The sequence below is a fragment of the Somniosus microcephalus genome, chromosome 3, assembly GCF_052327205.1.
Source record: "Somniosus microcephalus isolate GS21.2 chromosome 3, FLI_Smic_1.0, whole genome shotgun sequence".
In the NCBI taxonomy this organism is placed as follows: domain Eukaryota; kingdom Metazoa; phylum Chordata; class Chondrichthyes; order Squaliformes; family Somniosidae; genus Somniosus; species Somniosus microcephalus.
This window is the reverse complement of record NC_140989.1, coordinates 280982617-280994804: the sequence shown is the minus strand read 5'-3', so window position 1 is coordinate 280994804 and position 12188 is coordinate 280982617. Positions and strand designations below refer to the sequence as shown.

General features: G+C 44.7%; 1 protein-coding gene across 10 annotated transcripts in view; it reads left to right on the top strand.

The window, feature by feature from the left end:
* Positions 1-12188, top strand: part of LOC147122003 (protein odr-4 homolog) — a 440279-nt gene that overhangs the window by 389796 nt on the left and 38295 nt on the right. For 9 of the 10 annotated variants that reach the window (XM_085982624.1, XM_085982628.1, XM_085982625.1 and 6 more), the window contains 2 exons: positions 3294-3375; positions 8135-8320. In XM_085982624.1, the coding sequence (XP_085838750.1) occupies positions 3294-3375; positions 8135-8320 (268 nt within the window). The remainder of the gene's footprint in view (positions 1-3293; positions 3376-8134; positions 8321-12188) is intronic. The other variant, XM_085982627.1, reaches the window with a different exon arrangement.

Sequence of the window (12188 nt, the reverse complement as noted above, 5' to 3'; positions counted from 1 at the left end):
TTCAAATTCTGAGCTGCAGAAACATCTTCCTTTCTACCCATACTTCAGAATAACACTATAGCCTCTTGGTAAATTACAATTTTATGGTTTGTGAAAATTAAATAATTGCAGTTTACAGCATAGAAAGAGACAAAGCTGAGGAGAACGCCACATTAGGTACATCACAGACTTTTTTGTAACATACATCTACATTGACATGTTGCCTCAACCTGATGTGCTTAACCAGGAGCAAATTGTAAGAGCTATTGCATCCAATCTTCCTATGTAATAATAACAACTTGTATTTATATAGTGCCTTTAACGTCCCAAGGCACTTCACAGGAACGTTATAAAACAAATTTTGACACCGAGCCACATAACGAGATATCAGAGCAAGTGACCAAAAGAGGTAGGTTTTAAGGAGCGTCTTAAAGGAGGAAAGAGAGGCGGAGAGGTTTAGGGATGGAATTCTAGAGCTTTAGGGCTTTGGCAGCTGAAGGCACGGCCACCAATGGTGGAGCAATTAAAATCGGGGATGCTCACAAAGCGAGAATTAGAGGAGCGCCGATATCTCGGAGGGTTGTGGGGCTGGAGGAGATTACAGAGATAGGGAGGGGTGAGGCCATGGAGGGATTTGAAAACAAGGATAAGAGTTTTGAAATTGAGGCGTTGCTTAACTGGGAGCCAATGTAGGTCTGCGAGCACAGCGGTGATGGGTGAACAGGATTTGGTGCATGTTAGGACACAGGCAGCAAAGCTTTGGATGATCTCAAGTTTACAGAGGGTAAAATGTGCGAGGCCAGCCAGGAGTGCAATGGAATAGTCAAGTCTAGTGGTAACAAAGGCCTGGATGAGGGTTTCAGCAGCAGATGAGCTACGGCAGGGGTGGAGTCGAGCAATATGGGTTTTTTGAGAATTCAAAACTAAAAAAGGTGTCAATTGTAAAACTTTGGGGGCCAACTTGAGCACTGGTGATATCCTAATTTTCAGAGGTTTGGTGGTCACAGAGATTGTCACTAATGGGATCACGGATCAGAAGAGGTCCTCTCTCCCTCCCAAATGTTCAGACTGATACTTTTCCTCAGATGTTCACAAGCCCTTCCATAAAATCCATAGATTCATGTTAGAAACATGGGCCTAGAAATTGAGTTTGAGGCGGCCAGCTTGCTCGCGCCCAGAAATTACCGCTGCGCGCGGTGCCACTTGCGCCCGCCAGAAATTCAGTTTCAGCGCCCCAAGTCGAAGCCGGCCGCAAATCAAGGGTTTCGGCGCCCCCGCTTGGGGCGCTGAAACTGAATATCGGCGCGCTAAGTGCCGCAGCGCCACCCGCTGCGGAGCGGCAGGCTGCGGTACTACAGGCCTTCCTCCCTCTCTTAAGGGGGAGGTGCCTGCAACAGCGAGATCGCCGCTTGCTAGTGCCGGCAAATGAGCCCGGCACCACGGAGAAGTGCCGGGCTCCCGGAAAACAGCCGGCAATGCCACGGCGGGGTGGGGGGGGGGGTGGAGGAGGCCGGGGAAGGAGGTGCGGGCAGGCGGCCACCGAAAAAGCGGCCGGCCGCACCTCCGCCTTAACTCGCCCCACTACCGCATCAGTTCGGCCCCGTTTTCTGGCCGCTGTTTGCGGCCGCCGCGGAAGAGGCGGCTGCAACTCAATATGGCGGTCGGGCCGGTAGCGGGGCACTGCGCACACCGATGACGTCATCGGTGGCGGCGCAGCGCTACTGGCTAACGCCGCCATTACCGCAGCGCTGAATATCGGGGAAAGCTCAGCAAGTGGCGCGAAAGCCCTCTTTGGGCGAAAACTGGGCGCAAAGCCTACTGAATTTCTAGCCCATACTTCCTTAACCATAATAAGATGACCAGTGGGATGACACACCAGCTTCCTCATCAGTAGGTATGCATATACTTTTCAAGTAAGACCTATAGGGCTGAGATACATCCCTTGAAGAATCCTTTTCAGGAGAGGAATAAATTAAATTAAAGGGCGTTGAACCCGGCAGAAGTAGAAAATACTGGATCAGATCCTGGGTAGATTTAGCATCCTAAAAATCTCAGATAAGAAGCCTGCACCTAATCCTCAACAGGGCTTCAGGTGTCAACCATTTCTATGGGCAAAATCCAACACATGGTTGTCTACCATCAATAAGTAATCTCCTGCCTATCGGAAAACATGAATTGTATCGAGCATAAGTTTACATTAATGTTTTACAAAGCACTCTATTGAATCTATAGTTTCATCCCAGATGTGGACTTGGATAGCTGCATAAGTGCACTTTCTAGCGGTCTGGAATAAAGAACCTTATGCCTGCAAACTGGACGGTATCAGGTTTTGCCTTCATAAGAGAAGCCTGAATTGCCACATACGAGGTGTACTAGGAAGCTTTTGCCCACCAACAAATAGGATTGCTCTGTATCTTAGTGCAAGAACCCCACACACAAATGCAAGAGACTACCGATAAATGCTCCAAATAGTTTGCCTGAACATCTAGCGGCCTCACCTTATTGAATGGGGATCGAGGTCTCGCATAATACTGCCTACATGAAAGTTCTGGCTTAAAATATCAGAAGTGCTACTAACATTCAAAACTTCTTGTCCAGCTTGCCCTTTGATAGTTAAAAAAAACAATCATGGGCAAATGCCGACCAACTGTGAAAAGAGATTTTGGTCTGACTACCTTTAACAATACATTGTTGAAGTCACAGTGCTGTTCTTTTGTCAAACTGAGTTAAGCACAGTGAGTAAATAGGACTATTTAATCACATTACAGTACTTGATAAACAAGCACAAATACTAAAAATTGTAAGCATTTTAAGGCATAATTCAACATCATTAATAGACTACATTTCTTCCCTTGCCAAAATGTCGAGACTAAATGATTGATGAGCTCCGCTCATAATGTTATCCTCTGGTCATCAGTCACCAAGCTATTCTCAGTTAAGTTACCATAAACAAAGCATTCATTCATGCTTAATTGTAAAATAATTTTCAACAGACTTATTTCAACTGCAATACCTGCTATATATGTTTTACATGGCTTCATTTTTCTAAAGATACTTCCAATTAACTTTATGTAATTTTGTCCCCAGTCCTTAAGAACTGATGACTTCAGAAAAAGTGGACTGAGATAAAGGTTGTATTGTGGTATGATGCTTGCCATTTGATCAGATTGCAATATTTTTGTTTTTAAGCACAGAATAACAGATGAACTTTATTAACTATTTTATTACTTTGTTGAAAAATAGAGTGCTGTGTATTTCCTATAATGCCATTTAAAATGTAATAGCTAATCAAAACAAACTCATTTTTTTTGCAGGCACTAAAAAGAGATGTGCTGAACACTGTGTTTATCCGCTGTGAAATGGTATTTGAGGATCAAATTCTGAACAAAAATGTTGGTAAGTAACTGATAGCCCATTGTTTTCTCCCTATCTTCTTTAGTGTAGTAATGTCTGTATTAGATTTGAACCATTTTTTTATATGTTGTGTGACCAGAGTAATATTCAGGAATATTAGTGGTGTTTTGACATCTGTGATGAATAGTTGAGATTTTACTAATGCATTATATCTGCTTAACAATAATGGCCCAGAAATTTGGGTCGGAGGCTTCCCGTGGGTGCAAGCCCCCGACCTGCACTTACCTAGCGCGCCGGCCGTTGAGCTGTGGGCCCGCGTGGGATTCTGATCCTGGGCCTGCTCCAACTGCCGGTGCGCAGTGTTTGCGTATCCCAGGGGCGCAGTTAGTTCGATGCGTCCCCTGGAATCACGTGGGTCATGGAGAGCCAATGGTAGCAGGGAATGCCCATTCATAAAATTGACAGGAAGAGCTGTCAAAACCATAAATACTATAAGCCCCAAAACATCACTAAAACTTCAAATAAAATTTTTAAAAAACATCACATTTTAAAAATAACTATAAATTATATAAAATAACTACTTTAAAGAATAATTTAAATTTTTGAAAAAATTAATTACATTTTCTAACGGGGCTAAAAATAAACTTACCTTTCTTTAAAGTATTTAAAAATAATAAACCTGTGGAAAAAATGTTTTAATTTTAATTAATTCACCACTTACCTCGTTAAAAGCAGGCCTTGCGCCTGCTGTTTACATGTGTAACTCTTGGACACTTACCCTCCCGGAAAAACCTGGAAAAAATCTGTAAGTTCAATGCGCACGCGCTGCCTCTCCGGCACACGCGTTCCACCTCTGAACCCCTTCTTTCAAGGGAATGGAAGTTCCGGTTTGCCGCACATGCGGAGTGCATGCACGAAACCGGCACTTTCGTTGGGCCTACGCGTGAGTACTTAGCGCGTACTCACGCGTGGGGACCCGAATTTCTGGGCCAATGTCATACAGTGGGATATCAGGAACTCCTCATGGGCAGCATAATTAGCAGCACAACACACCCCATTTTATGATGAGTTATGCTGCTCTTGATTTCCTAGTGTTTGCTGCCCTCCTAGTGCGGACTCAAATTTATACTTCTCAGTTGTTTAATGATTAACTGGCTGCCATCCCTCTGGTGGATCGTGCAGATAAGATCTCTCTTCAGTCACGTTGCCTGCAAGGTAACACGCTTAACAGATGGGAGATTGGGACTGAGCCAACCCTCGGTGGTAGGCCCTGTAACCTGATACCTGAGCCAAGCAGCTCTGCAATATTCCAGGGCACTGTTGATAATTGATCAGCCACCCTGACTCATTAATGAGCCTTGGAGCATAAATCTGACACTTGGGGGTGGCATCCTTTGCATTCAGCTCCAGATAACCCTGCAAGCCAATGCCCCAACAGCTAGGATAGAAGCTTACCAGTGCTGTGTGGTGAATTGTGCCATTCCAGCTGATTAAGCTCCAGCAATACTACTGTGCACAGTTGGGAATCCTTAAGCCTTGGCTGTTACCAAGTTGCTCCTATGCTCGCTAAATTCAGGTAAGTCTGGTGTATCCTTATGGGAGAGATTGATCTATTTCAGGCAAACAAGAACTCTACCTGTATGAATTTCTCAGCCGGTTGGTTTGGAACTCTCATATATAGTGATAGGTCTATGCACGTGTCAGGCACTTGGCTAAGCAGAAAAAAATGAATATTGTAACTCAGAAGGTGTGTGGTTATACTAGGACTGGGAAGACAGACCATCTGATGGTAGTAATGAAAAGTTAATGAATTTCAATTACAGGGATCTAGATAATTTACATAGGGTGAACCATATAAGGTATATACAGATTTTTTTTTGAAATATGTTTATGCATTGCGAGAAATATTAGAAATAAAATCCTATATTTACAGACATATGTTTCCATAGAAATTTAGATGTAATTGGTATCTCTGAAATCTGGTTGGATAATAGTGATGGATCAGAAGTGCAATTCAAAGGTTATGTAAGGATAGGTTGGGTCACAAAGGAGGATGTATGGCTTTATTTGTAAAAGAGGAGATTCTATAATTGAGAGGGAGAATATTAGTTACCAAGAGGGAGTTGAAGTGGTTTTGGAACAGCTAGAGCATGAGGGTGGTTCAAGGTTGATCTGCCATTGCCATCCTTTCCCCTTTCTCCTTCAATCTCCTCTCTTCCACTGTTTAAGTTACCGTCTCTAATAGTGGGTGCATTTTACCCCAAATGACAAGTTCAAGCTGTAAGTTTAAAGTTACCCATGGTTAAAGTTACCTGTGGTGAACCCATGGCCCATCCACCGACCCTGCTTGTTCCTTGTTTTCACTGAGCCCTGGAAATCTGCTCAAATTTGGCTTCCCAACTCCTGGGCATTAGGACGATGCTGCTCCACTCGACTACTGTGACTCTGATGTGTTATTCAGTTGCTTCAAGTTTTACGATAACTGTCTAGCCTACAGCCGATCCTGCTGCTGTTGCCAGGAAGGGAGCGGGCTCTGGGGAAAACTGCCGGGGAGGGAGTGGGCTCTGGGGAAAACTGCCAGGGAGGGAGCGGGTTCTGGGGAAAACTGCTGGGGAGGGAGCGGGCTCTGGGGAAAACTGCCGGGGAGGGAGCGGGCTCTGGGGAAAACTGCCGGGGAGGGAGCGGGCTCTGGGGAAAACTGCCAGGAAGGGAGCGGGCTCTGGGGAAAACTGCCAGGGAGGGAGCGGGCTCTGGGGAAAAATGCCGGGGAGGGAGCGGGCTCTGGGGGAAACTGCCAGGGAGGGAGCGGGCTCTGGGGAAAAATGCCAGGGAGGGAGCGGGCTCTGGGGAAAACTGCCAGGGAGGGAGCGGGCTCTGGGGAAAACTGCCAGGGAGGGAGCGGGCTCTGGGGAAAACTGCCGGGGAGGGAGCGGGCTCTGGGGAAAAATGCCAGGAAGGAAGCAGGCATGCATATACTGCCTTTCTCAAGTAAATGCTACATGATCTCTGTTGCATGGATTAATTGGCCTGATGAGTTTTTTAAACTGTGAAGAATTATTGGAACGTGAATAAACTATTTCCTCTGCTTGGGCAGTCATTCAAAATTGTCACTAAGAGAGTGAGGAGAATTTTCTTCTAACAGAGAGTTGTTGGGGCATGGAATGGTTTGCTGCAGGGAGTGGATGGGTCATTATTTAAGGGAAAAATTAATAAATGTTTGTAGCAGAGGATGGTTCAGTGCTTTGGGGAGAGAGTAGGATTCATTTTGGATTGCTCTAGCAAAGAGCTGGCACAGACACAATGAGCCAAATGGCCTCCTTGTTTGTTGTATAGTTCTGTGGCCCCATCCCGTTAAATTTCACTTACATACTATTTTCCACTCCCACTACGAGTGTGCTGCCTACATCGACCTAATCTGCATCTGAAGTTACATTAATGAGCTGACCTTGGAAACTGAGTGCAAACAACACACTTCTACCTAAGTGTTTCTAAAGTTTGATAGCCATTTGGGCCTAAACTATGCCAATAGCAGAAAATCTAGGCCATTGTGTCATGCATGCACACGCTTAAACACTTGGACACGTGAGTTCCGTCTCTCCTTGCATTTGCACTCTTGTTCACTTTTGCCCAGAGTTCATGCTCATTCCTTTGCACTTGTTCTTGCACATGCATTTTTCTGTACTCCCTATGCTGTCTGCTGCATGGAGTTGATCTCTTCTTGCATTTGTATGTACACACTTGCACCCTTTTGCACTCACATGTGCTGTCTGTCTCCTGTGCATGCTGGTTCCCTTTCTTTTTCACTCATCTATATATATAAATAAAAGGATCCGTCTGTCTGTATGTCTGTCTGTCCGCTATACACTCAAAAGTTATAGAGCGTACCTACACATATGTTATATCAAAAGAAAGCTTATGATTAGGGGAGTCTCATAGGCGTATTTACTTTTTGGTCAGACAAAAATTGTTAGGACAGTATGCAAAAAACGTTCAAAAATCCACTCATTAGCGGTTGACCAATCCTACCGCTCATTAGCGTTGAGTGACGTGATGGTTGACCAATCTTACAGTTCAGTGACCTGATGGTTGACCAATCGGTGCGTCACGGGGAGCGTTTCATTCCGTGTGTGGGCGGGACCTAATCCTGCAGCCTCCCGAAACGTAGCCGCCATTTTTTTCACTGCTTTTACTCAACAGCGAGTGGGGCAGCTGCGGCGGCCCGCCGGAGCGGGAGGTGAGTTGGGGTCACTCGGGCCGGGCTGGGCCTCACAACCGCTCGGCCCGAGACACAGAGCGGGGGAGCGGCAGCGGCCGGCCGTCAACTGCGCGGCCCTGTAAACTGCCGTTTTACAAAAAAGCCTTGGCAACGCCGGGCCCCCCCAGCTAGTACAGTATATAGCACTCGTGCCTTTGTGCTCTTTGTATGCTGCTTGCTGCATGGGCTTGCTTTCTAGTCTATGCTCAATCTCTGAGCATGTGCTCTCTTGTATCTCTGAACTCCTGTGCAAAATCAATCAGTTTGTCTGTCTGTCTCTCTCTGTCTGTCTGTCTCTCTCCAAACCCCCACCACCCCCCCACCTCACTCCCTATGTATCTATATCTCTTTGTCGTTGAACTGTTATAGTGTAATTTGAAACAGAGAAATTCAAATGCAAAGTTAGCTATTGCTTGTTGAACTGGTGTTGTTGCAGCACCCATTAGATTATGTACTTTGCTTCATTAGTCTTAAGTATTGTCTGTGGTAAAAATATAACACAATTGTCTCATTTAAACATTAATTCCATGTCCTGTTCTTCACTAGGCGGTGATTCTGCAAGCCACAAAGCTCCACATAGGGTGTTTGCCTCAATCTTGCCTTCCAGTGTTGCTTTCTGTGATTACGGGTTTTCAGATGAGGGAAGTAAGGACCTGGAAGAGCGTTATAAGGAGCTGTTGGATTATGACCTACACCCAGCACAGTTGGATAGGACAGAGGAAATCTTGTTGGGTGAGTCATTTATCTTTCTTTACCATGCAAATATATTGTGGACTGTATTCCTTTAAAATGTAGATATATTGTGGACTATGGTTATAACAACCCGCAATTACATTGTTGCATGTATCATATTAAAAAGATCTGTTAAGGTCCTGAAATAAAACTCCACTCAAGCATATGGTTTGAGCGAGTTGAATGGCTTAATTGATAATAGTGATGCCTTTCTTATTATAGCATTTGATTGAGCAGTAGGAAATTAAGTAATCGTTAAGAAGTTTGCAGAGGTAGTTACAGGGGTCACAGTCTCAGAATAAGGGGTCGGCCATTTAGGGCTGAGATGAGGAGAAATTTCTTCACTCGGAGGGTGGTGAATCTTTGGAATTCTCTACCCCAGAGGGCTGTGGAGGCTCAGTCATTGACTATATTCAAGACAGAGATCGATAGATTTTTGGATATTAAGGGAATCAAGGGATATGGGGATAATGCAGGAAAGGAGTTGAGGTGGAAGATCAGCCATGATCTTTTTGAATGATGGAGCAGGCTCGAAGGGTCAAATGGCCTACTCCTGCTCCTAATTCTTATGTTCTTATATTACTTATTATAAAACTTGATTGTGGATAATCTGTGCAGATAGGACAGATAGACTTATCGGTTAACATTAATTTGGCTTTCCATAGGTGACTTGGGAGATTCTTATGGGAGCACTGCAACTTTATTTTTTCACGTCAGCATCCAGTGTTAGTGATTTTAAAATGCTGTTACAGATGTCTTATCCTTAGGCAATTTGTCCAGATTAGCATGGGTAAGGTAAGAAATTCAGCCAAGAAAATTTGAGGTGATTTTCTGAGAAGAATGGCAGTGCATTGCTATAGTGATGGTAGTCATGTTCAAACATACATCAAAACTGCAATAACATATTAACAGGCATTGAGCACATCTGTTGCACCCCAAGTGGTCCACTGGTTCCCAATAGTGTGTTATTCGAGAACCATATCCAGTTATTGGGTGTGAGATAATGGGAGGGTACAGCTTGGTCAACTAAGGGGAAACTTTTTTTGGAAGTGATAGTGATGGGGATGAGCAGTGAATTATGTTAGATTATGTCAAAGTATTAGAAAAGCAATCTATAGCCTTGAAAGGAAGCAAACAAGAAAGGAGCAAATAAAGATATATGACAAGTGCAATAAAAAAAATCTGGAGCACTATTTCAAGTTCAATTATGACTGTAAGAAAGGCGACAAAGGTACAAACTATGGAAAGGCATGTTCAGTACTGTTGTTAGAAAATAATTCTTCTTGCAGAATACCTGAAATAGTATTCTGGGAAGCAGAGGCATGTCAAGATTTCTAAGGAAGAGCAAGCTAGATGGACCAAATGGCTTCCCTTATCTGTACTTATCTTTGATGTCTAATGTGTTATACAGTGTAAGTTTTGGATTTCTATCTCACAAGTTGTGGTTTGTTGATTCTTTCTGATCAGAAGTCTAGCCATAGGCATAGGTAGTTATGTCTTTAGGTAAACTGATAGTTATTTATGCATTTAGATCATAAATATATATTTAACTCAAACAGTTTTGGTCTTCAGGCTAACTTGTCCTATAATGATGTTGTAGCCTCTGAGAATTATTCTGAATTGCACAGGTAGTGATTAAGGCTATTTGTACTCATGATTTTCTGTCTTGATGGGACGATTACAAACTTTGGCCTGTACCAGATATATATCTTGTGCTGTGTGCCAATGATCATTCTCATTATTGAGTCTTTGCTTCCTATTTGCTGAAGTGTGTTCATATATGTACTGTACCTAGTAAAGCAGCATTGCCCAGGGTTAAACAGAACATCCTTGTTTCTATCATTTACTGACAGGAAATGACATGAGTGCCCACATACCCTCCTAGTCTTTGAATAATGGGAGGATAATTGCTCTGTTCGACCATGTAGCTCAAGGTATAACATACAAATCTGTTTTATTCAAAGTATAAAGGCCAACACAACAGATTCCACTCGATTACAACATTAAACTTACAGCTCCTTGGTTCACAAAATAATAACCCTAAACATTGACCAGCTCCCATAACACAAATCTTATGCATGAGGTTAAGACTACCATATTAAACCTTCATGAGGTCACTTTCACATTGATCAAAATAGTAGAGCTAACGAGCAGAGATTTGTTCAGAATTATAGCTCTTGCTGCTGCTTTGTTCTGAGAAGACAAGCGATCGAGATGTTGAAAGATCCTGTTCATAGGCCATTGTAAGACCTTGCTATGTAGCTAGCGATTGCTGCCAGTTCATTCAGCAGGACACAGTCCAGGCAGCACCTCTGATTCTGGTTCACGGCTCCAAAACCTATTTGTCTAAATGGTTTGACACAACAAACAAGCATCTATATATATAAAACGGTATGTCGCTCTGTCTGTCTTTCTGTCTCTGTCCGGCTATACAATCAAAAGTTATAGAGCGTACCTACACATATGTTATATCAAAAGAAAGCTCATCATTAGGGGACTCTTGTAGGCATATTTACTTTTTGGTCGGACAAAAATTGTTCCAACGGTATCCAAAAAACGTTCAAAATTCCACTCATTATCCGCTCATTAGCATCGAGTGACGTGAAGGTTGACCAATCGTACAGTCGAGCGACCCGACGGTCGACCAATCGCTGCGTCACGGGGGCGGGTTCATTGCGTGTGCGGGCGGGCCATCCTACAGTCGAGTGACAGGACGATTGACCAATCCTACAGTTCAGTGACCTGATGGTTGACCAATCGGTGCGTGTGTGGGCGGGCCTTATCGTTCTGAACCAAGGTGAGTGGCCGCCATCTTGATTCGAAACTGTTCATTTCTTTTTCCCGCTTTCTGCGTGTTTCTTTTCAAATCTACATTTCCAGCAAAAAAAAAGTTGCTTTTAAAACACACATTGTTTTTTAAAAAAGTTAATTAATTTGTAAATCTTTTCTCTAACCTCTATAATTTTCCTACCTTTCACCGTTTTTCCAGGCCCGGGGCCTAGGCTTCTCCAACTGCCAGCAGCGCAACTCTAGTCCCAGGCTCCCGGCCTAGACAGAGACAAACACTGGCAGAGGGGAGAGGGTGTGCTGCCTCAGCTCCATTCCCGGGGTCAGTAGGTGGGGAGGCTTCATAAGCAACTGGGGTAGGTCGCAAGCCCCGAATAATAATCTGAAGATGCTGTGTTTGCAGCTGAGGAAATTTCTTCTGCTGACAGCCCCAGGTTAACGGCAGCCATCTTTGTCAAGGAGGGCAAAAAGTTTCAGTGCAACGCCATTTTGATTCAGTGTGTAACAGAGTGCATGCGCAGCCATCTTAGTACAGGAACATAGAGTGGGTGGGGCTTCAGTGTTCCCAATCGGGTCCTGGTGACCGAGACAGACAATCGACTGTGTGGGCGGGGCCTAATCTTTCCAACTGAAAAGCAAGCGGCGGCCATTGTTTGTGATACAACACACTGAGAGGTGATGACCCCTTTTTTAATAAAAAGATTGGTGAGGTTGTAAAGTGTATGTTATAGAAAGATTTACCAAAAATGTTTTATAAGTACTTTAAGTTTCATGTTTCCCCACCACTTGCTCCCCCACCCCTTGCCATGTCAGTACAGGGGCCCGAGGCCTAGGCTTCTCCAACGGCCAGCAGCGCAACTCCAGTCCCAGGCTTCTGGCCCAGACAGGGACCAACACTGGGAGAGGGTCTGCTGGCTCCCCACCCCCCCTTCCCCCCCCCCGCCCACACACCCCCACCCCCCCTTCCCCACCCCCACTTCCCCCCCACCCCCCTTCCCCCCCTCACCCCACTTCCCCCCCCACAGCCCCCTTCCCCCCTTTCCCCCCACACTCCCCTTTCCCCCCACACTCCCCTTCCCCC